This window comes from Betta splendens, chromosome 16 (genome assembly GCF_900634795.4).
Source record: "Betta splendens chromosome 16, fBetSpl5.4, whole genome shotgun sequence".
Classification (NCBI taxonomy): Eukaryota; Metazoa; Chordata; class Actinopteri; order Anabantiformes; family Osphronemidae; genus Betta; species Betta splendens.
In genome coordinates this window covers 11,284,537-11,307,022 of record NC_040896.2, presented here as the reverse complement: position 1 = coordinate 11,307,022, position 22,486 = coordinate 11,284,537, and the positions used below count along the sequence as shown (strand labels likewise).

At 50.0% G+C, this 22,486-nt stretch overlaps 1 protein-coding gene across 11 annotated transcripts in view; it reads left to right on the top strand.

Moving 5' to 3' along the window:
- The window catches only part of pou2f2a (POU class 2 homeobox 2a), a 56,190-nt gene extending 35,336 nt beyond the window's left edge, over window positions 1–20,854 (top strand). For 3 of the 11 annotated variants that reach the window (XM_055503094.1, XM_055503096.1, XM_029128952.3), the window contains exons 2-14: window positions 8,101–8,166; window positions 8,313–8,347; window positions 9,304–9,423; window positions 9,735–10,091; window positions 10,393–10,498; window positions 10,584–10,951; window positions 11,030–11,171; window positions 11,282–11,430; window positions 11,586–11,783; window positions 11,880–12,109; window positions 12,490–12,558; window positions 12,788–12,861; window positions 14,008–20,854. In XM_055503094.1, coding sequence (XP_055359069.1) covers window positions 8,101–8,166; window positions 8,313–8,347; window positions 9,304–9,423; window positions 9,735–10,091; window positions 10,393–10,498; window positions 10,584–10,951; window positions 11,030–11,171; window positions 11,282–11,430; window positions 11,586–11,783; window positions 11,880–12,109; window positions 12,490–12,558; window positions 12,788–12,861; window positions 14,008–14,336 — 2,243 coding nt within the window. In that variant the 3' untranslated portion in view covers window positions 14,337–20,854. Of the gene's footprint in view, window positions 1–1,993; window positions 4,012–8,100; window positions 8,167–8,312; window positions 8,348–9,303; window positions 9,424–9,734; window positions 10,092–10,392; window positions 10,499–10,583; window positions 10,952–11,029; window positions 11,172–11,281; window positions 11,431–11,585; window positions 11,784–11,879; window positions 12,110–12,489; window positions 12,559–12,787; window positions 12,862–14,007 lie in introns of those variants that run through there. The other 8 variants (XM_055503100.1, XM_029128959.3, XM_055503098.1 and 5 more) reach the window with 7 other exon arrangements.
- The last annotated feature ends 1,632 nt before the right edge of the window (window positions 20,855–22,486 follow it).

Below are 22,486 nucleotides of genomic sequence, written 5' to 3'. Positions count from 1 at the left end.
CCCATATTCGACACGAACATACACATTTATTTGGTTAGACGCAAGTGCAGGCTCCGACACGCGCACACACTTGTGCCATCTTTCTTTTTCATTAACGCATTGCACACACATCCCTCGTCTGTGGTGGAGGAGAGTGGCGAAGCAGACCAATCATCTACATGCTTTGATCTGAGATAAAGCGCAGGACTAGATCTGTTCTGATCATTCTTCATGCACAGATAAAGGGCAAGGCGAGGAAAATCGCTCACACACCTTTCACTCACGTAGCCATAAACAGACATAAACACACACACGCACACACACACGCGCGCACGGCGAAGGCGAGCACCCGCACTGAGACCTTTCACTGCTGTTGCCTGGCAACGTGGCCGAGTGTCCAATCTGAGCGGAGAACAGTGGCCAGTGATGTCACAGCTGCTGCTGACCAGCAGGTCTGAGAAGGAAAGACAGATGGAGCAGAGGAGAAAGTTTGAATCGGAGGAGGAAAAGATGAAGGGGGGGGGGGGGGGTGTTACATACTCAGGAAGATGATGATGAGGAGGAAAAAGGCAGAGCCTGAAGAACAGGCTAAGGTAACAAAGGAGGCGAGAGGCTGGAAGGAGCATGAAGAACAAAGGTCCTCCCACTTTATGTACCATGAAGAAGAATAAATTCATGTGAGCAAACAGTTTGGTCTTCAGTGACCTCTGAGCTCCCTGAGCAAACGACGAAGGCCACCAGTTCCTCCCAGTCGAGCCGTCCCCGAGAAGAAGGAACCGGGCGAAAGCGGCGAGGAAAAAGATTTGAGTTTCAACCTTGGTCGCGCCGTGGGAGAGAGCGATGTCTGTCTAGACAAGCCCGGCTCCCTATGGGCTGCCCAGATGATATAGAGAGGAGGGGGACGGCGCGGGGGGGTGGAGGAAAAGCAGCAATTGAGAGGTATTAGGACAGGAGAGGAATAGGTGTTGTAAAGGTGCAGGCGGTGGGTGCGTGTGTGTGAAATGGCGCGGGTCCCATGGCAGCCAACAGTGTGAGTGTGTTTTAGTCCCCGCTGCTTCCCAAACTCAACCCCCGCCGTCCCCTCGCCGCTACGCCGACGGTCCAGAACCCCCCGAGCTGCACCTGCACACACACCTGTGCTGCAGAGCGCCTCCCGACCTCTCGCCTCGCAGAATGGAGCGCCTCCACCCCTCGCGCGGGGACGGAGCGCGGCTCGGCGACGAACGTGATGGATCAGGCGAATTAGAGGCCGCGTGTGCTTCCGGCCCGAGGCGGCACCAGACGCAGGAGACGGGCCGTGGAGCGGCGCCGGGCCGGTTTGGACCCGCGAGTTGTCCCTGCACTGACCCATTATATGCACATTCTCCACCCGCCTCCTCACCCCCAGCTAACATCTTTTCCAATCATTCACCTTCATTCCCGTCACTCTTTCCCCTTTCCCTTTTTTCTTTACTCTTCCTGCGCTCCCTTTATTCGCTCTCTTAGTAACCCCCCCCCCCCCCCCCCCCACGCTCCCCCCTTGCCTCTCTTTCTCCCTGACAGTGGAGTGATTGATGGCGCTCTAGAGAACTAAGCTTCCCCCCATCCTCCTCCCTGGGGTCCCACTATCAGATTGTAAGTGTGTGTGTGTGTGTGTGTGTTTATTATCCTAAAAGTTCTTGTTGTAAACCAAACATGCCCGAAACATCCAATTCTCCTAAATATGAAGAAACACGAAAAACCTATTTAATTTGGTTTTTATTCACCTTATTTTTCATTACCTTATTGCTTTAATACTTCAGAATCGAGACCTTTTGACTTTCCCCAATTCAATATCATTTAAGTAGCGAAGCTGGATGTTGCTAGATTTGGTCTCCATGGCAACCAAGACTCCGACCTCCTTGTGCCATTGCCATAAACTCTACCCACTTTGCCGGCCCCCTTCCCGATGCTGCTCACGCTCGGCGGTGGTGAGGGTGGGCTGGGGTTTAAACAGGGGTCACGGCCAAAGCCAGGCTGTCCAGACGACCTTTGACCCGGCGAGACGCCCCTCCCCCAGTCTGCAGCCTGCCACCGTCCACAAAGCCTTGACCGTCCACGCAGTTACGTCCAACAGTCTCTAGGTCAACGCTAATTACCTACAGGCAGATGAACAACTCTGTCTTATCACATCTTTTTAGTCTGAATCATAAAAGCCGGCACTGGTAGCTGTGTTTTAGGTAGTGCCTTAATAAATATTTTTATTACTGAAGTCATAAATAATTAGACGCACAATATATTAGAAAAACAGGCTGAATTCCCCAAAATTCAAGGCTGTGACTTAATATGTTGTTTATCAAAATAATGCATATGAAGAAAAGCTTTACATCCTCAGATGACGTTTTTTTATTTTACATTCTTTCAAAGGAATTCAACTATGAATCAGTCATTAAAATTGTTCATAATTGATTTTATTTTATTTAGTTTAAATCCAAAATATTTACCCAAATATTAGGAATTTGCAGGAAAGCTTTGTCTCCACAAAGCTTAAACGTTATGAGCATCACGGCACGCTAGTGTTTACGTGTAAATGTGGACGCGTTTAAAACGATGTCCCTGTATAATAGAGAGCACCTCTAGCTGCTCTGCCTGTTGTAAATCACCACATAAAGTATTTATAAGGCTAAACCTGGGAACTCTGCTGCCGTTAGCTGTTGAATTAGTGAACTTGGACCGGGAGAGAGGAGGGAGGGGACGATGATCGGCCACGATGGCCCATCTTCTCCTCCAGGAATGGAGTCAGGCGCTTCATTCGCATCCGAGATTCAAGAGCGCCACCTTGTGGCCAGCGCGGTCCGCCGTCAGCGCAGCACGGGCCGCTTCACGTTCAACAGCCGGGCGGGATTTCTGCTAAACTCTGCTTATTATGACATTTATTTCCAACCATCATCCGACTTCTCACGTCTTTTGCGCCTTCTGTCTGTTGATCCCAAGAGGCGACGCGGGAGGCGGCTCACGTGGGGTTTATCTGATGATCCGCGCTCACGCACGCCGCATCTACGCGTGAAGCTTCTCGGCCGTGGGCTTCTGTGGCGCAGCCCGCGCGCGGCCCACGGTGCGTGGCCCACGGTGCGTGGCCCACGGTGCGTGGCCCACGGTGCGTGGCCCACGGTGCGTGGCCCACGGTGCGTGGCGGTCAGCGGTACAGTAGAGTGAGCGTCGCGACACGGTTTTTCCTCCCGCTGCTTCGACTCGGGCTGAGGCCGGCGAGCACAGCCGCGGCGATGTCTCACACATTCTGCCGTCGGCCGACCTCCCTCACACACGGACCACCTCCCACCCACGCGTGTGCGCACTACTCTGTAGGAACCCCGTAAACACACATGTGACGCGGGACGGAGAGACGCGCGTGACTCACGCGCACCTGTTAACCCGCTTTCTGTTGAGGGAAAACTCTGGTCACACGAGTCGTGTAGAAGTTGTGAAGGTGCGCCGGGTCGCACATCACACCCGAACACGGCGCCGCTTGGACAGAACGTCAAACTGCTGGTTTCTCTTGCGTGCGTGCGTGCGTGCGTGCGTGTGTGCGTGAGTGGCTGTTTCCAGCCGCGCCATCACTTTCCATCGCCACCAGTCTTCCCCCTCTTTTTCACCTCACGTATCTGTTCGATCTCCTCGCTCGCTCTCTCCCACTCTCTAACCTCTTGCGTGTCCCCCTTTCTCTCTCTCTCTCTCTTTCTCTTGTCTTTTATTTTTCTCTCCTCTATGTCGGTTCCTACTCTTTTGAGGCTTACTTCCTTTTCGTTGCAGGATGTGGGGAGGAGGTGGGGCTTGGGGGTGTGGACTGTCATGTGGTACAGAACAAGCGAGAGGGTAAGAGTGATTCTCTGAACCATATGATTGAATACACCCCTCCTTTTGGTTAGAGACAGACTGAGAGAGAGAGAGAGAGAGAGAGAAAGCGGGAGAGAGGGGTAGTTCTTCTTTACGTAGCGACACACACTCTCTCACACACAGATATGACCAAGACAGCAGCAATAGCAGCGAAGGACTTCTCCAGTATGTGGTTGCCAGGTGAGTGTCTGTCTGTGCAGCTCTCTCTCTCGACTGGCCTTCATTTACCAGGACCAATTAAGCTTTGTGATGGAAGCCTGTGCGTGTGTGTGCGTGCGTGCGTGTGTGTGTGTGCGTGAGATGAGGAGAAAGGAGTGTGTGTGTGTGTGCTGTTGATTAATGCCACTGCATCTAACAAGCTCAGCTAATTGGGAGACATCAAAGAGCGAGCGGTGGAACGGAGGGGAAGGTGGGGATGGATGGAGGATGATGGATGGATGGGTGGATGAGTGGACGCCTGTCGCAGGCAGAGGGAAAGGTCAGACACCTCACGAGTCCATGGCGTGTGTGTGTGTGTGTGTGTGCCCCTGTGTTTATACTGAACAGCAACGCTTAAAGATACAAACATGAAAAGTTGCTGAAATACTTTTTGAAACATACCAGCGAAGTAAACATCTGCTACATCTGCTTTAGCTTTGTAGATATTTATCTGATATTTTTTCGTCCTTTGCAACTTTGAAGCTGTTATCGTGTGTGTGTGTGTGTGTGTGTGTGTGGGTGTGCGTGTGTGTGTGTGGGTGTGTGCGTGTGTGTGTGTGTGTGTTGCACTGATTACACTGCTTTACCCGCCTGTCGAGGATTTGATGATCTGTCGAGCTCACCTGTGTACGCGTGACCTGTCGATGGGCCTGAAATAGCTGTGATTGTCACGTATGACACGCGGTGGCGGCTGCCGTGTGTCGGAGGCCAGCTCAGGCTGCGAAATGCAACAGACACACGATCGTTTGACCGACGAGTCTGAGAGAAAAGCACAGCTGACTCACCAATTACCAGAAGGCATCGCATAAATGTCAATTAGCTCACACTGTGCTGTCCTGATATGATACCGAAGAAATTAATGACTTTAAAGGAGTAATAGAGTTAGGAGTCACTTCTTCACCACGCTGTGGTCACTGATGTGCTGATGTGTGAGCTGCTTTGACCAGGGCGACACATCCTGCTCACACCCTGCAACAAGTAGGAACAAAACATATTGTGCCACAATTCAGTGAAAATTACAAAATGCTAGTTTAATGGAAAAAATGTAATAATTATTTTAATAATCAAATAAAAAAATGTAGAATTGTTTTGTATAACTATTTTCACCACGTTCAAATTGGAACTCATAATAGTGTCAGTACAGTGATTTTGCCTCCTGCACTTTTAATTCTGTTCTTCTAGTCAAAGTACAGATTTGCAGTAGGTAAAAAAAAAAATTTTTTACACTCAACACCTTTAATATTTATGCATATAGAATAAAAGCTGTCTCTCATAGGCCTTTGTATAATGGGATGTGTGAATTAGCACATCATGTTGTAACTACATCATATTTAGAGTTTTAAATGTTGAATCATTGTGTGTGTGAGTCAGCTCAATGTCAAATGCCTCAGCCTTAATGGTCAACCTGCTGCTGTGACCACACACTTTATTTAACTTCACTTTATTCCTTCACTCTTAAACCACGTCTCTGCCCAATTATTCGTTTTTTAAATTCCATTTCAGCTCCCTCCTTTTTTCTTAAATTCCGACGCCAGCTCATCAATTCGCCCTCGAAGGCGTCGCGCGGCGTTCGATGCTCAGCCGTGAATGGAAAACATTTATTTGCAATCATCATCATGTCCGAGCCCCGAGAGCGGCTTGGTTTTGAGAACTCTGTAGTTAGTTGTGTGTGTGATGAGTCCCGCTCCCAGACACCCCCCGTGGCGTTGGGGTTGTGTCCTGAATCAGGAAGTGGGGTGTGGGGGGGTGGTGGTGGTGGGGGCTGCAGCACAGTTTCATCTCAGCCAAAATACCCAGAGGAGAATAACAGAAACAGTCCAGACTGAGCAGAGACACCGTTGTTCCTCGTTCCTTCTATTGCATCATTTATTCATGACACAGGATTATAGAGCAGTAAATGTGGCCTGTTTAAGGCAGAGGCTGGTGTAGCACTTCGGCCTCGCTGGATCAAGATAAACCCTCAGCTTTGCTCTAAGATTAGCAAACAGTGCGACAGCCTAGCGACGAACTGACGAGAGAGTAATCGCACTTTTAAAAGTTCCCCAACAGTCCTGTAAATGCACAGGCTGAAGCTAATTAAGTCACAAAACAAAGGTCCCTCTGCTCTGGACGTGCAGCTGTTTGTATCAGCGCGTTGTAAACGACAGCAATGTTTTAAAAGAGGGAGTGAGAGAAAGAGAGAGAGAGAGAGAGAGAGACCGGGCTAATATTAATAGCCTCACTGACAGTAAGTGTTGGGTTTAGCACTCTGCGTTCAACCCAGTACAAGGGGAAGTCGGGAGGGGAAGTGAGAAAAAGACGGTGCATCTTGATATACTGTCCCACCACTGTATTACTGACCACATTATCCACCATGCTACTGCCTGTAGGCCTTTTTGAGCCATGAATCAATACACGGCACCCCCGCGTGCCCCCGGAGCCGCCAGCACGGCTTTGGGACGGCTCCACGGCCACTGCTGCTGTTAAACGTGTCCATCCAGCACGCTTGGTGTAGATTCAGTGGGTTTCCACCAAACGTTGACCAACGATGGGCTTTTTGTTGTCTTTGGTTTCATTATATCATTTTCAGAGTACAGTAACACCCAGACAGGAGCCACATGCAATGCTGGAATAACCGCTAATTGGCCCTAATAATAGCTCAAGCAGATGTTTGCATCCTCACGGTCGGCGACCAAATTAGATTTTTTGCAGAAGTCCATTTATTTGAGGGAAATCCTGTGGTCAGCGTGTGCGTCTTGGTGTGGTTGTGTGTGCGTGCGTGTGCACCGTGACCCTGGGTTCTAATCGGCGTGCCAGCATTGAGACGTCCCCCTTCCCATAAACGCCGCACGTTCGATCGCGTTCAAAGCCGGCGCTCTCACATCTGCTGCACCGAAACAGACGCGAAACAGACGCGTCAACGCTGCCGAGTGGTGTCCGACTCTGCGTTTAGCCCGGGCGCCAGGTCTGTGCTGGTCAGTGAATCCAGTGTGTCTCTGTGTGCCATTGCTGCCCCCCAATGGCGCAAACCGTCGCTGACCGCCCGCTCGATCGCAGTGCAGCAAGTCAAATAGGTGTCGTTTCTGCATTCGCTGTGTGATGTTGATAAAAGCGCTGCAACAGGCCGCAGTTTGCCACAGAGTCAGCACTTTCTGTGTGTGTGTGTGTGTGTGTGTGTGTGTGTGTGTGTGTGTGTGTGTGTGTGTGTGTGCGTGAGATGATGAAGAAGAGGAGCGATGGGGCGAGAGGGGACGGAGGGAAAGGAGGAGGGAGACTGGATTCTGCAGGTGGCAGATATAATTAGTTGGTCGTTGGGCAGATTTGCATGTTTTCACAAAAGGGAAGTAGCTGCTGCGTGTGTGTGTTTTTGTCGCTGGGAGAGAGAAGAAGAGAGAAGAAAAAGGTTTCAAATGGACACGGCAAAAGTCGTCTTACAGTTTGTGGTTTTAGACAAATAAAAAGGCTTTTATAGTGAGATAATAGTCGCGGCTGAGTGACACTGGCACAAACACACACACACACACACACACACACACACACACACACACACTTTTTTCCAAACATTGTCTTCCCTATCTTTTATACACTCTCTTCTGACTCAAAGGCCCCTTTGTCTTTGCCATCAACAGAATTTTAAACTAAATTTACTGCCTCCCTCCATTCACTCTCGTTGCCATAGGGACTGTCCCAATACAGTATCAACCAGGAAGTGATGTGGTCTTGCAATGAGTGACACACAACATGAGACATTTTTAGGTGCGTGCTCCCACGTAAACACCTCGGGTTAAATATAGAACAAGCAAACACCTTGGGTCAGCCTACTCCGAGCTCAACCGCTAATTGGAAAGAGTGAATGAATGTGGGCTGCTCTGAACTTGTGAATGATTCAGCCACATTGTTTGGTGTACAGTGTGTAGGCTCAGTCTGTGACCTGAAAACAGCCCTAACCTTTCTTTCCCTCCGCGTCATCGAGATCCACATCACCTGCTTCGCGAACGCCTCCCGTTCTGCCGCCGTAGGCGCTTTTCATCTGACACAGATTTAAGAGCAACCTTGCCGACTGTCGCTGATCTGCGCGTCTTCCTGTTGCAGATATCAGGATGTCAAAGCCAGTGGAGGTGGAGAAAGTAGGGGCCGACTCTCCGCTGGACGGCACAGGTAGGCTGCAGAGAAGCGCATCACAATGACCCGAACGGCAGGTTTGAGAGGCTGGAGACGCGCCATGCGCACTGGATGCGCTGGTTTGTGCGTTTGGGCTTCAGCACATGATCGATTTCTCACATTTTCCTCTCCCTCCCACGCAGATTCAGAGCGGAATGGGCCTGAACCAAATCACCAGGTACACGTGAACCCTGTGATTGTTGCCTTCATTACATCTCCCACTTCTTTCACCTACACGACTGAGACAAAGCACCGCTGGCATCAAAGCGGCGGCAGAAAGTAGAGAAGAGATAGTAGATAGTCACAAAAGGCAAAAATAATCACTCACATCAGACATCATCAGAAGGAAGTGACTATTTGGTTTACATTTACTGAAAATATTTGCATTTGCTAAATAATTATTAGTGTTTTACATTTTTTTATTACCAAAAGAAGCATTTGTAGTTTAGGTTTCTAATGTTTTGTTTCTGTGTGTGTGTGTGTGTGTGTGTGTGTGTGTGTGTGTGTGTGTGTGTGTGTGTGTGTGTGTGTGTGTGTGTGTGTGTGTGTGTGTGTGCTACCCGTGCATGTCTGGACATATGCCCAGGCCTGCGTTGTTCACCCTTTGTGTCTTGGTCACACAATCATACTGACAGTATGTCTGCCTCCGTTCTCTGTTCATTTCTAAGCACTGAACGGCTCCTTTGTCACGTGTGACATTGAGGCTGATGTAAACCTCTCCGCAATGTAAACAAATCGCCCCGAGAGCAGAGAGTATGATTTACTCTCCTTTCACAAACCCATTCAAAGCTGCAATAAATCCATAATGACACGGCTCGCTAAAAGGTGAAATCCTTCACATTTGCATAGCACTAGAGAAATGCAAACCAGTCAGCGAGACGAGTCCCCGTCCGCGTTCAAACACGCCTCATCGAGCGCCATCCTGGGAAAAAAGAGCAGCCCTTTGTGCGTGAAAACAGCAAATTAGTGGAAGCATTTCAGTTCACTGACTGAATTCCCCACAATTAGCAGATTACTTCTATCATGAGCCTGTATTTAGTCAGGTGAGCTCAGAAAGACCTAAACCTTTTTGAGGATGCAGCCGTTTTTTGCAATTAACACTGATGCATTTGCTCGTCTGTCCCTTGTCCTCAGAGTAAGATGGAGGAGTGTGGTGAGATGTCCCCGGCCCTTCCTTCCCCCCACGGCCCGTCCCCCTCGCAGAACGCCCTGCAACACACACAGCTGATGCTGACCGGCTCCCAGCTAGCAGGGGTGAGGCTGCACACACAGACACACATAGACACACACACACACACACACACACGCACATGCACGCGCACGCACATGCACGCGCACACACGCACACGCACACGCACACACACACACACACACACATGCACACACACACACACACGCACACACACGTGCACACACGCGCACACACACACACACACACACACACACGCACACACGCACACACACGCTTTGCTTTAATCTTGCTCGCTCCTGCTGCTTTGTGAACTCTCTCTCTCCCTCGTTGTCTCCTTCCTCTCCGCCGCCCCTGTCGTCTCTCCTCTCGCTAGCTCACGGCCCTGTTGCCGGCGCAGCAGCAGCTGCTGCTGCAGCAGGCGCAGGCGCAGCTCCTGGCTGCTGCCGTGCAGCAGTCCAGCGCGGCCCACGCCGCTCACGCTGCCCACGCAGCCGCCCAGGCCAATCAGCAAGCTCAGGCAGCCGCCGCCGCCGCCGCGGCCAATCAGCAGGCCCAGCAGCAGCAGCAGCAGCAGCAGGCGGGACAGACGGGTCAGCAGGCCCAGTCGCAGACGCAGGCGCAGGCGCAGACGCAGGGGCAAAACCTGCAGGAGCAGACGGGCCAGAGCGTCCCCGCCCCCCCTCCTCCACCCCAGCTCACCCTCTCTCAGCCAATCCAGCTCACCGCCCAGGTACTGGCAGCCAATCAGAGTCGCTTCCTGACGAACAGCTCGATTAGGGAGCCAGCATCACGGCATCAGGCTGTGGAACAGTCCTTCCTGCATGTCTGTTGCAAACATCATGATTCACAGTTTCCACCTTGCACGAACGCACGTGTTTTCCTTCTCTTTTCTCGACACTGTACGACACCCGGCGCTTTCTGTACGTTTGATCGGCTCCTCTCTGCAGCTGGAGATCTCGACCAACATGTGTGTGTGTTTTTCCTCACGGTTTCGCTGACGTGTGTGTTTTCTGCTCGCTGATCATTCTCAGGACATCCAGCAGTTGCTTCAGCTTCAGCAGTTGGTGTTGGTGCCGGGTCACCCGCTCCAGTCTCCAGCCCAGTTCCTCCTCCCACAGGCACAGCAAGGCCAGCAAGGTTTTTATTAGGACTTTATATTCTTCTGTTTTGTTCTCTTCATAAATGTCATAATAAACGAATTACGGGCTTTTCTTTTTCTCAGGACTCCTATCGACACCAAATCTTATTCCGCTACCTCAGCAAAATCAAGGGAGCCTGCTGTCTGCTCCAACCAGAATGGGGCTCCAAGCACAGGTGAGAGGAAACTTCACTCCTCTCAGTGGAAAAGGAAGAACCAGTCACTTCAGCCGTGAGACCGGTTTTATCTCACGCACGTCTTTCTCGCTTTCTCTCACCCTCGCTGCTGTTGCGTCGCTGCAGCGCGACAAGAGTGTGGAGGTGAGCGGCGGCGGAGGTGTGACCGCGATGCCGTCGGTGACCTCTCACCCCGAGGAGCCCAGCGACCTGGAGGAGCTGGAGCAGTTCGCCCGCACTTTCAAGCAGAGACGCATCAAACTGGGCTTCACGCAGGTAAGACGGAGTCGAAGCACGGGCCTCAGTGGATCAGCTGGGCGTTACCTTGACCTCCTTTCGCTCCTCGCCCCCCAGGGAGACGTCGGCCTGGCCATGGGGAAGCTGTACGGCAACGACTTCAGCCAGACGACCATCTCCCGCTTCGAGGCCCTCAATCTGAGCTTTAAGAACATGTGCAAGCTGAAGCCGCTGTTGGAGAAGTGGCTGAACGATGCAGGTGAAGCAGCCGTGCTCCACCTTTTCCCTGTTGCGCGCACGTGATGTTATAGGAACGCACTCATCCGGTTCTAAGTCTGTAAACCTTCATTTGTGTGTGTTTGCCCTCAGAAACCATGTCCATAGACAGCACCCTGCCCAGCCCCAGCTCTCTGTCCTCTCCGTCTCTGGGCTTCGAGGGAATCCCCGGCCGCCGCAGGAAGAAGAGAACCAGCATTGAGACGAATGTACGCGTGGCCCTCGAGCGCGCATTCCTGACGGTGAGATCATTGACTGTTTAATTTTTGACTAATTCAAGGTTGCACATCACTCCCAAGCCAAAAGGCTGAGTATACAGCATGCACGTGGTTTTACGACGCCACAGCCCGCGATTCGTCCGCTTGATCCATATTCCTGCCCGACCTCCGTCCCGCAGAACCAGAAGCCTACCTCAGAGGAGATCCTGCTGATCGCCGAGCAGCTCAACATGGAGAAGGAGGTGATCCGAGTCTGGTTCTGCAACCGCCGGCAGAAAGAGAAGCGCATCAACCCCAGCAGTGCCACCCCCCCCCTGCCCAGCCAGCCCCCTTCTGCCCCGCCAACGCACAAGCCGCCCTGTTACAGCCCTCACATGGTAAACCTGACGCGCCTCACACACCTCCTCACATCACCACCTCCGAATGAGTCATTCGTGCACAGAGAGAGAGACCCGTGTCTGTCCCTCCGCCAGATGTCGAACCAGCTGTCGCAGGCCGTGACCAGTCTCAGCAGCACAACAGTGACGACCATGTCCTCCGCCTGCCCCCTGACCTCCAGCCTCACCTCGACTCACCCCTCGCTCAGCTCCACTCACCCGTCTCTCAGTTCCGCGCCCTCCCCGGCGACCCCCCCCCCACGCAGCACGGCGAGCCCGGCCACTCCAGCCGCCCCCAGCCACAGCACACTGAACCTTAACACAGGGTAAGACTCCGACAGCACGCGGCAGGGAGCTCCCCATCCTCACACATCAGCATATGATTGATCTTCATCTGCCGTTGATAGTTGGAGGCTGATTGCTGCAGCTTAGGTTTAATGAAATGACAGAGATTCTGAACTGTGCTGGTAAAGGAAGTTACCTGTTTCCAGAAGTATCCAGAGTATTCGCGTATTGACTGTGCATCACTTTTAAAGTGAGTAAATGTCTCCGTTCTTCACGGCTGACTGGCGAGTGAGTTAAACAGGAAGTAGTGGATGAGGGAATGGTTTCAGAATGCTCATTTATACCCACGCTAATATCCCAACATGCCTCTGGGCGGCGCGGCAGTGCGTTCTAATTCTCTGTGCGGTTCCTCTGTTCACAGCTTATGGCGCATGGGCAAAAAGAACGGTGACATGTCCAACTACATCACCGACTTTGCTGCGAACTTGAGGTAAATACGGCAATACGACGCCGGTGTCTGCCTTTGGAAGCTGATGTGTCATAACGTTGTGTGTGTTTCCAGCCTTGTGCACGGGGCTGGGTCTGCCCTCTCTTTGTCCTTGCTACTAAACCTGCCTTCTCTCGCCCTTTCCCCTCTGCCTGTCTGTGTCTGGTTACATGTACGGTGCTGTGTGCGTGTGTGCGTGCGTGTGTGTGTGTGTGCGTGCGTGACACAACAGGAACACTGTGATGGGAGTAAACACAGGGATGAACCAAGCCCTCCTCGGTAACAATCCCCTGGCCACTATCCAAGGTGTGTGTGTGGCAAAGACGACTTATAGGCCGTCGGTTTATTTCAGGAGAGAAAACAGAGTTTAGCATCAGCGTCTTTGATGAACACAACAGAATTCACGGGTCAAGGCCGAGGTGGAGGTGTGCGTTATCGTTTCATTGGAAAACTGTGCAAATCAGTTTTAATGTTCAGCGTGCGCTCCTACACACTCCCACGCTGCACGACGCGCTCCTTCCTACACGCGAGAACAGCGCCGCGAAGCGTGCAGTCGTGCAGAGCTGACCATCGTCAGCAGAGCGGATGTTTCCAGACGGGGGACGCTTTAAAAGCGGGAGTGCAGCGATGAGTAATACCGTCGCGGCGGCTGAATCAAATCTGGCTGGTAAATGACTGACGGGGACGCGAGTGAGCATCAGAAACAGGAAGTAGTTTTTTCACGTGTTGCGACTCCATCCCATCAAGTGTCTGCGTGACTGAGATGAAGCGTGTGTGTGTGTGTTTGTGTGTGTGTTCGTGCCTTTCATGTTCTCATTTCATCCAACGTTACTAAGGCCTTTATAAAAAAGGATGTCACTGTTGCTATGCAGCGTGCTCCGTGTAAGAAGTTATTCAGGGACACGCGTTCGTGAAAGGAGCCGCAGCTAATTACGCCCCTTGTTTCCACGGCAACGGCCCACTCGCGTCAGCTTACCTGTCGCCGGACTGTTGTCCCAGATGTTACACAAGCTGTAATCATAACAATTGGCTTTTATCCCATCTGCGGGGAGAGAACGCGGTTCGTGCCCTTTCTCTTTTCTCAACCGATTTCCCACAGAGACACAAAAACATGAATGTGTTCCCACAGAGCAGCAGTTTTGTCACCACTCCCCCCCCCCTGTTTAAAAGCAGCGGTGGCGGTTGTTCCCCACCTACTTCTGCCGCGTGCAACAAGTTCGGGCACTTTCTCCGACTGTAGGAAATGATTAACCTGAGCTCGGCTGACAGACTGTCGGCCGACCCAATAAAAACATGCTAATCTTCCTGTTTGATACAAAAGCTTTCATTGACTGAGAGATTAGACCATGAATACACAACACAAACCCATCGAATCCTAGAAGAACGACATTAAAGTAAGCTTTATTTTGAAATGCATGCTCTGACGCTGTGCTCCTGTCTCCTCTCCCGCAGCCCTAGCAGCCAGTGGTGGCCAGCTGCCTCTTTCCAGTCTTGAGGGAGGCAGTAAGGTGATGCTGGGGGCCTCCGGGGGCCAAGGAGGGGGCCTCCCTTCCTCCCTCTTCCTCAACCACCCCGCTCTCCTCCACATGAGCCAGAACCCCGGCGCTGGCCTGGTCAGCGCCGCCGTAGCCAAAGCCTCCCAGCCCCCCCCCTTCCCCCCGGCCGGCAGCATCAGCCCCACGCCCTGCTCCCCCTCCCCCTGCTCCAGCCCCGCCTCCTCCTGCTCCTCCAGCGAGATGGCACACAGCCCGCCGTCCCTGGGCGGCTCCAAGATCGAGTGACCGCGCCACGGGCCAATCAGAGAGGAGGAGGGAGGAGGAACCGAGAACCTCGTCTTTCACACCAAAGCTATCTCTTTCCCTCTCATGCGCTCTTCTTCCAAGTATTTTTTTTTCACAATGGCTCTCTCCTTCTTTCTCTCTCATTCTTTCGATGCCAAAAATACACAGAATGAAAGAGGAGAGACGGATGGAGAGAAGTGAAAGAGGGGAGGAGGGAGAAAAGGGAAGATTGAAACCAAAAATCTTTATCTATCCAAACAGATGGAGAGGAGGCGACGTGGGACCTTTTTGTCAATAACGTCTACTGTTGACATGGCGCCTCTCCACTCTTTCTCTCTGAAGGAAAACAAACCAATGACTCTTTGACAAAGAGACGGAGGAGACGGCAGAGATGCCTGTCGAAGTGCATAAACCAAAAATGACAAACGATAACGTTACTGTGTGACAAAAGGAAGGACACAAAAAAAAAACAACAACAACAACAAAAGCAACGGAGAGGAGGACCGTGCTCACGTTTTCCTTTTTCTAGTTTTAGTTACTTCAAAACGCTGCGGGTCTGAATAAAGAGGAGCAGGGAGGAGAAGTTTAAACCAAAAATTAACCTGAAGGGAGGAGACGGCGGAGGAACACACAGTGACAAAAAAAGACGACAACCATACCAAAATCCCAAATACCAAAAACCAAAAATACGGAGAGAAAAGCTTTATTCAAAGGACGTGTAAATACTGAAGCTGTCCAGGACCAGGACTCTATTGCTACACACACACACACACACACACACACACACACACACACACACACACACACACACACACACACACACACACACACACACTCGCATTGAGCCATTGACTCATCTCATCTCCGTCAGCTCGTGGGTCACTTGCAGGTTTTCATGCTAGATATTTTTAATAATTTTGTAAGATTGTCAGACGTGTGGATCATTGCTGTACCGTGATGAGTTTAGTCTCATCACCTACCTCTGGTTCTAAGAGCAAATCATTGCTTCATTGGCTTGAATCTCACTGACAAGCGCTTGCTGTCCAGTTTTCCGCTTCTTTACATTTTGGGGTTCGTTTTATTTTATTATTATTTATTAGCGTCCTGTTAAAGTCCAGCTCCCTATTTATTGTTGCAGCTTTCGTAGTGGTAGCGTTCGGAGCCTGAATCATCATCGCTGTCATCATGTTCATCATACATGTTTGTGTCATTGTGCATTTTGTTCTTGGTTGTTTTCTGCAGGAACAGAGACGACAGAGCTGAAACGAGGCTCGGTCCTCGCCAGGTCAGGCATTAGAGGGTACCAGATGATTTAACAAGGCCTAAACATGAGCTCTTAATAATCAGAACCGGCCTCTCCTCACATTTCAAAACAACCCGTTTCTCAGCGAGTCTAAATGAATACGCCCTGGAAACGTCACACCGATAACGACGTTTGTTAGGGAGAGTATGAAATAGGGCTGTGATTGCAGATCTGAAGCCTAAATAAGTCAATAAAGCCAAGTTTAGTCACAGCCTGGGTCGTTCCTGCCTCGTCCATCAGCGTAGACGCCCCTCACTTGTCTGTCTAGACGTGTTTACTGATATTTGTCTGTTTTCCATCATCACTCCATCAGTCACGTTTCGTTTTTCACCTCGCACTGACATTAATTTTCAAATGGAAACCAAAGCATTCTGAAGGCTCGTCTCGTCCCGAGGAGCCTCCGCCGAGACGTGTGAACACAATAACGACACCGAGGGGCCGGGGTGCGGCGCAGAACCGGACACTGCCACCGGAAGCCCCCCAGGTGTGAAGCCCTCCACCCCCACCCGCCCACAGAGCCCACACGGGGGAAGCTTTATTTAGGAAACTGCTCCTTTACTCCCAACCCCCAGGACGAGGGGCGCGGTGGGAGGGAGGGAGGGACTCACTTTTGTAAGAGGATACCAAAAATAAACCCAAAACCAAAAACCAACACAACCCAAGGAATGACAGAAGCAAACCAAAAAGAACCCAAACCAAATGTGGCCGGGGGGAGGAGGGGGGGGGACAAGGTGAGGGAGTGAAGCCTGTCTGTGTGTCTGTGTGTCTGTCTGTCTGCTTCGGGGCCTGCGTAGCACGTATGAAGGACAGGTGAGACAGGCAGACAGACAGGAGAGCAGCAGGGCAGACGCCTCCTCGCCTCCCCCGCCTCCCTCCCTCCCTCCCCCCAGCTCAGCTCTCTGGTCCTGGATGGAGCTAAACGCAAATGACCTCACTGAACTGAAATCTTCTAAAGATCTGTTTTTATTTTTCTGTTCTTGGTTCCGATGGTTTTATCTCTGCTGTGTCTCTTGATGCCGTTTTATGTACTGTACTTTAGTGCTTACTACTCATTTGGAATAACGTACTCGCTTACTACAAGAGCTCCTTATTTATTTCATTTTGGTTTTTTGTAGCTGTGCTAGAGATTTTTATCAGGTGGCTGGAAAAAATACTGTGAAAATTAGCTTCCAGATTTTTATTAGATAAAGAAACAGACTGTCTTGGCAGAAAAAAAGACAACACAAAAAAGCCAAAAACAGAGTTGAATAGCAAAACCAAACCAAATGCTGAACTAAGCAAAAGGCAGCGGAAAGGGACGGGTTCACGTTAACACAAGGCTGAGGTGAATCAGCGCATTCGTCTGTATGTGAGTGTGAATCGTATTTAAAAGAACCCAAACGAATGGGGATCCTGATGGAACGCACACTACATGCAGAACGATGCGCCTCGGTCACGCTGGCAGTCTGAGAGCGGGACGTAAAACTATCCAAAGATTATCTGACTTCATCCACAGCAGAAGAAACACACACACACTCACACACACACACACACACACACACACACACACACACACACACACACACAGTGGACACGCGAATCGTTTCACAAACCAAACTTTAGATGTGGGGCCTCGAAGGTGAAACCTTTTCTCCACGTTGACTCTTAGACGGAATGTATCTGTTAGTGCTTCTATAGATTTTGTAGAAAAAAGATCTATGTTCTACTGCTTACTTATCGCTAATGTATGAAAAAGAAAAAAACTTAACAAAAAAGACTTTGAGAAAAAAAAGATCCTAAAAACATTGATGATAATAACTTGATTTTAGACCAAAAACTTTAACTATCTCTCTTTGGCCTTTTCATTTTTCCTTATTAATGATGAGTTAGACTTTTGATTGTACTATTTATTCAGGGTAGGGTTGATTTATTTGCTTGTTATGTTTTTTCTCTTGCTATTTATTGGTTAATTTATTCCTAGAGGTGCTTTTTTCACATTCTTGGATGTATTTGTGACAGACTTTTTTGCCCCCTGCTCAAGCTCTTTCTTACTTCTTTAAACCAAATAATACCTGAAATGCAACCACGGGTCCTTTAGGGACTTAATAAGTGAATATGGCCGATGGCGCGGTCAGCCATGAACGTATTCTCGTCTTCTCTTAAAGGGGAGAGGAAGCTCACAGACGTGAGAGGCAGCACTGTGTGGGACACGCTGAGAAACGAGTTCGGTTTGAGTTACCGGAGACACGGACACAGTGAAACAGGCCTAAATATATGAGATGTGCTAATTGAAGCACGAGCTGTTCTCTGAGACACGGTGCTGCCTCTGATCTCTATATTTTCTCCACGGGGAGAACACACTGAAAGCTTTACAGCTACACAACCAAAAACAGAAGAAAAGATCAACTGGGGCTCAAGTTTTTTACACAATAGATTAGGAAGAAGGAGGCGAGAGAGACGGAGGGTGAGTTCCACCCGTGAATTGCCCTCAGACGTTTTCAGCTTTCTTTACGTTTCAGTTCAATTCTTCTCCATCCGCTGTAGGATGTAAAAGAGAGATAGTTCATCATATACCTCATATTCTTTGATGATAAACCAAATAGATGAATGCTTTAAAAATGCTGAGTTCAAGTGGGGACCAGTGTTAAGGTGCGGGCGCGCGCGCGTGTGTGTGTGTGATGGTGTGATTGGGAGCAGACGCAGGTCAAAGGTCAAGAGATGGGGCATTGATCTGGGATGTAACAGATCATGGAGCAGATCAAAGATTCGCTCCATGGGATTCAGAAGGTGCCATTTAAGGTTGGGCTGATGCTGTGGTCTGCTCACACACACACACACACACTCACACACTCACACACACACACACACACACACCGTCGCCCTGGAAAACACCCCCTTCTCTGTGTTGAGCTTTGAACACAGTCCTCTCCTCATATCTGACCCTCGCTGCTTCCTCCCTGTCAAATGTGGACCGTGAGCTTAGCGCTGCTCCTCTGCAGACGTCCGGGATCAAAGCTTTGGTCTGTTTTCGGCTTTAAACAGCTTCTGGGTTTGTGTCCCAGAGCAACTTTATCAGCGTTGCCCCCGAGCCCTCTCTCACCTTTCTTTATGGCCTGATGAGGCTTCACATTGGCCGCTCCGCGTCCACGTCAATCAGGGAGCGCCGCGGGGCGGGCGATCAGGGAAGGACTGAGGCCGAGGTTGCTAGGTGACACATCCAGACACGGGCCGCGCGCTGAGGAGGCGGGAGGTGGAAGAAGAGCGCGCGTGATTGGACGTTGCCATGAGTCGCTGCTCTGCTCGCGGGGAAGCGGCGCCGCGCGTCCCTGCGCGTCTCAGGGTTCGAGGGACCGTGTGCAAAGCGCAGGCCTCTGCGGCGGGGATACCCCCTTAGCGAATGATACCAAAGTCAATGCCCCGCTGCAGAACCCGGCCGGAACCACACACTTCCTCAAGTCCTGACGGCCGCTTGGCCGTTCGGCAGCTCCAGGCAAAACCAGCAGGCCGTTAGCTTAGCTCCGTTTACTACTATTATGGGTGCTGGCAATGATCACAGTCAGCTTTTAACACTGCAGCTCCACTCACTGGCCACTGGGATCACTGGCAGCTCAGCTTGGTCCTGAACAGCACCAGTGATGTGCAGACTCTACTATTTGTGACATTTGTGCCTTTTGACTGAACTTTTTCACTTCATAACCAAAATCTAATTGGAGGCGTAGGCCCCTCAGGCCCAGGACAGTTGGGCCTCGTGTTTAGGCCATAGGCTTCTCCTCCAACTCTTGGAAAGGGGATGAAACGCTGGAACGTGACTGACATCATGTCAACACGAGCAGCTGGAGCGCGAGAAGCCGCAGCGAGCAGAGCAACGCGGCAACAAAGGCGCCGCTTCTTCCTCCGCCCACTCGCGTCCACGCGCTCGCACGCTTCTTCCTCCTCTTCTTCATCCTCCTCTCTCTCTCTCTCTCTCTCTTCGACAATACAGCTTTAGTCCAAAGGTTTTCCAGCAACACAGCAAAGCAAGTCAGATGTTAAAGAATAAAACCAAAGAGCTCTAACTTGACTTTCTCATCGACGCAGACACTTCCACTGCATCCTCACCTCTCTCCATCATCCGCCGCCCGCTCTCCTTCACTCCTCCGTCACCTAGCGAGTCGGTCTTTGAAGCGTTAACCTCAGCTGTCCAAAGGGAAATGATGATACTGATGATAATTATGATGATGATGATGATGAAATGTATATTTTTAAGTATTTGTCATTGGAAAAATAATCTTAAGCTTCTCATAATTATGATGATCATGATGATGATGATGACGATGATGATGAAGTTTCTCTTGGTATCTTTGTAGCTGTTCTGATCCTTCTTGAGTTCTTGTCCTTTCTGCTCGTGCTGCCAGAGTACTACTTAACTCCCATCATCCCCCTCCCTGCCTCCTTTTTATTTGTCCACCCTGATGTTTGCTCCCAACGTCTACCTGTCAGACCTTTACCCCCGCGAGCGCGTGCGAGAAAGTGAGCTGTCAAACGTTGGCGAGGGGAAGTTTGGGGTTCTTGTTATCTGCTGCTGAAGATGGAATGGTGTGTGTGTGTGTGTGTGTGTGTGTGTGTGTGTGTGTGTGTGTGTGTGTGTGTGTGTGTGTGTGTGTGTGTGTGTCTGTGTCTGTGTCTGTGTGTGTGTGTGTGTGTGTGTGTGTGCGTGTGCGTGTGTGTGCGTGTGTGTGTGTGTGTGTGTGGCCGGGAGTTACAGGAAGACATAAAGGGTGTGGCTGCAGCAATTTGCAAAAAAGACAAAAAGATTCCTTGTTCTGCGGACAACAAGTCCTCGCACATGATCCGCACTGTCAACTGTAACCTGCTGTTTGCCAACTTCCTAGTTGCTTTAATTCCCCTTGTCACAACAGTCAGCGTGCGTGCGTGTGTGTGTGTGTGTGTGTGTGTGTGTGTGTGTGTGTGTGTCTGCAGGTACGGTCGCATTGCCATCAATCCCCTCTTTCTGTCTTACATCATGTGAGCAGTCTCATCCTGCCTTCTTCCCTTTAACCCCCCCCCCCCCCCCCCCCCCCCCCCCCCTTTGTGGTAGCAACTTAGCCTTTTAGTGTATTTATCTTGAAAACCAAAAAAAGGAGAAAAATTACTCTGCTTGTTCATTGTACAGTGTTGTTCATTTTAAGTCATTTTTGTAACTGAAAGTGTTTCATTCATCCAAATAAAACAGGAGACAAAAACTGTACAGATGTTACCCTCGGCCTCTCGACTTCTTTTTAAAACCGGCTCTGCTTTGTGTTTACGTTTCGAACGAGCTCACGTCTGAGTCCAGCTCAGCTTGTCGTGCCCCATTTCAACCAGAGGAGGGCGCTGTAAGTCCGACTATTTCCCAGCATCCAGACCCATCACTGCTCGTGGCAGCTCTTTGACCCTCGTGTGCTCAGGGTCAGAGTCATGGATACACATGCAGTAAACAGGGAAACCAGAGAAATACTTCATTAATATAGTATTTTTTGTAGTTTTCAAGAGGAAAATAAAATTTAGTGAATACTAATTACTAACTAACATTTGTACTTAGCAATTAAGTGCGTTCATGTGTTATTTATAGAGTTTTACTACTTATATTAATTCCTGATTCAGTGTGTTAATGGAATGCATCACTAACAAGCATGATGTTAGTACGTTCTGATACATTAGCGATTTCATCTGAATTACAACTAATGTTTTCATTTGTCTAACTCACTGAAAAATAGCACAAAAAGGGCACTTGGTCAAAACCACTGACTACTGAGAGCTTGAGCGGCTACTACTGGACTTAACATACTGGATATATATGCTTAGGCCCTGTGTGTGTGTGTGTGTGTGTGTGTGTGTGTGTGTGTGTGTGTGTGTGTGTGTGTGTGTGCGTGTGTGCGTGTGTGTGTGTGTGTGTGTGTGTGTGTGTGTGTGTGTGTGTGTGCGTGTGTGTGTGTGTGTGTGTGTGTGTGTGTGTGTGTGTGTGTGTGTGTGTGTGTGTGTGTGTGTGTTCGTGTGTCTCTACAGTGAGAGCAACCCATGTAGGCGAGAGCTGCATCTCCTCCTGTGTCCTCCACACCATGGAGACAGCTTCTCACCCAGCAGACCTGTTGGTGGTGTGTGTGGGGGGGGTGGAGTCACATCACCCTCATCTCTCGCTCTATTTATTTTCTCTCAGCTGACTCAGAGGACATCTGCTAATTAACAAACAGCATCGCATGCGTTTGGCCTTCTCCCACCGTCCTTCCTCATCCAGAAGTGTTTGCCTCCTCGTCTGACTGTTTTGTCCTCCTCCTCTTCCTCCTCTTCCTCCTCCTCCTCCTCTCTTGTTAACTGCCTCTCCTCCAGTCTGGCTCCCTCTCCTGCGCTCCTGCTTCCCCCCTGCTGTGTGGCACAGTAGGTGGATGATTAGGTAGGATGCTGGAGTGTGTAAGTGTGACAGCTTTCAGACACCCACCTTCGAGTTGAGTCACGGATGGCGGTGGTGAGCATGTGATCCTATCACCAGGGTGACTCGGGTAGATCTGTGTTGCTGTGTTGTCGCATTGATAGATTTTTCTTCCATGATAAAATGTAATTATTACAAAAACAGACATAATCAAACTTATCAAGTTATTTTTATTTAACTACAGTGTGAACAATTTGATGAATTTTAATAATTAGCATTTGTGTTGGTTTTGCTGTTATTTTGTGCCTGCAAGCAAACATTTAGCTTTTTTCTGATTTTCCATATTTAGATACAGAATTTTAACATGAACATTTTAGAATAAATTATGGCAAATTATAATATGGTTGAAGGAAAAAAAAATATATTAATCTGCTTCTGTAGACATACTCTACAGTACGCCTAGATTCTACATCACCACAAAAA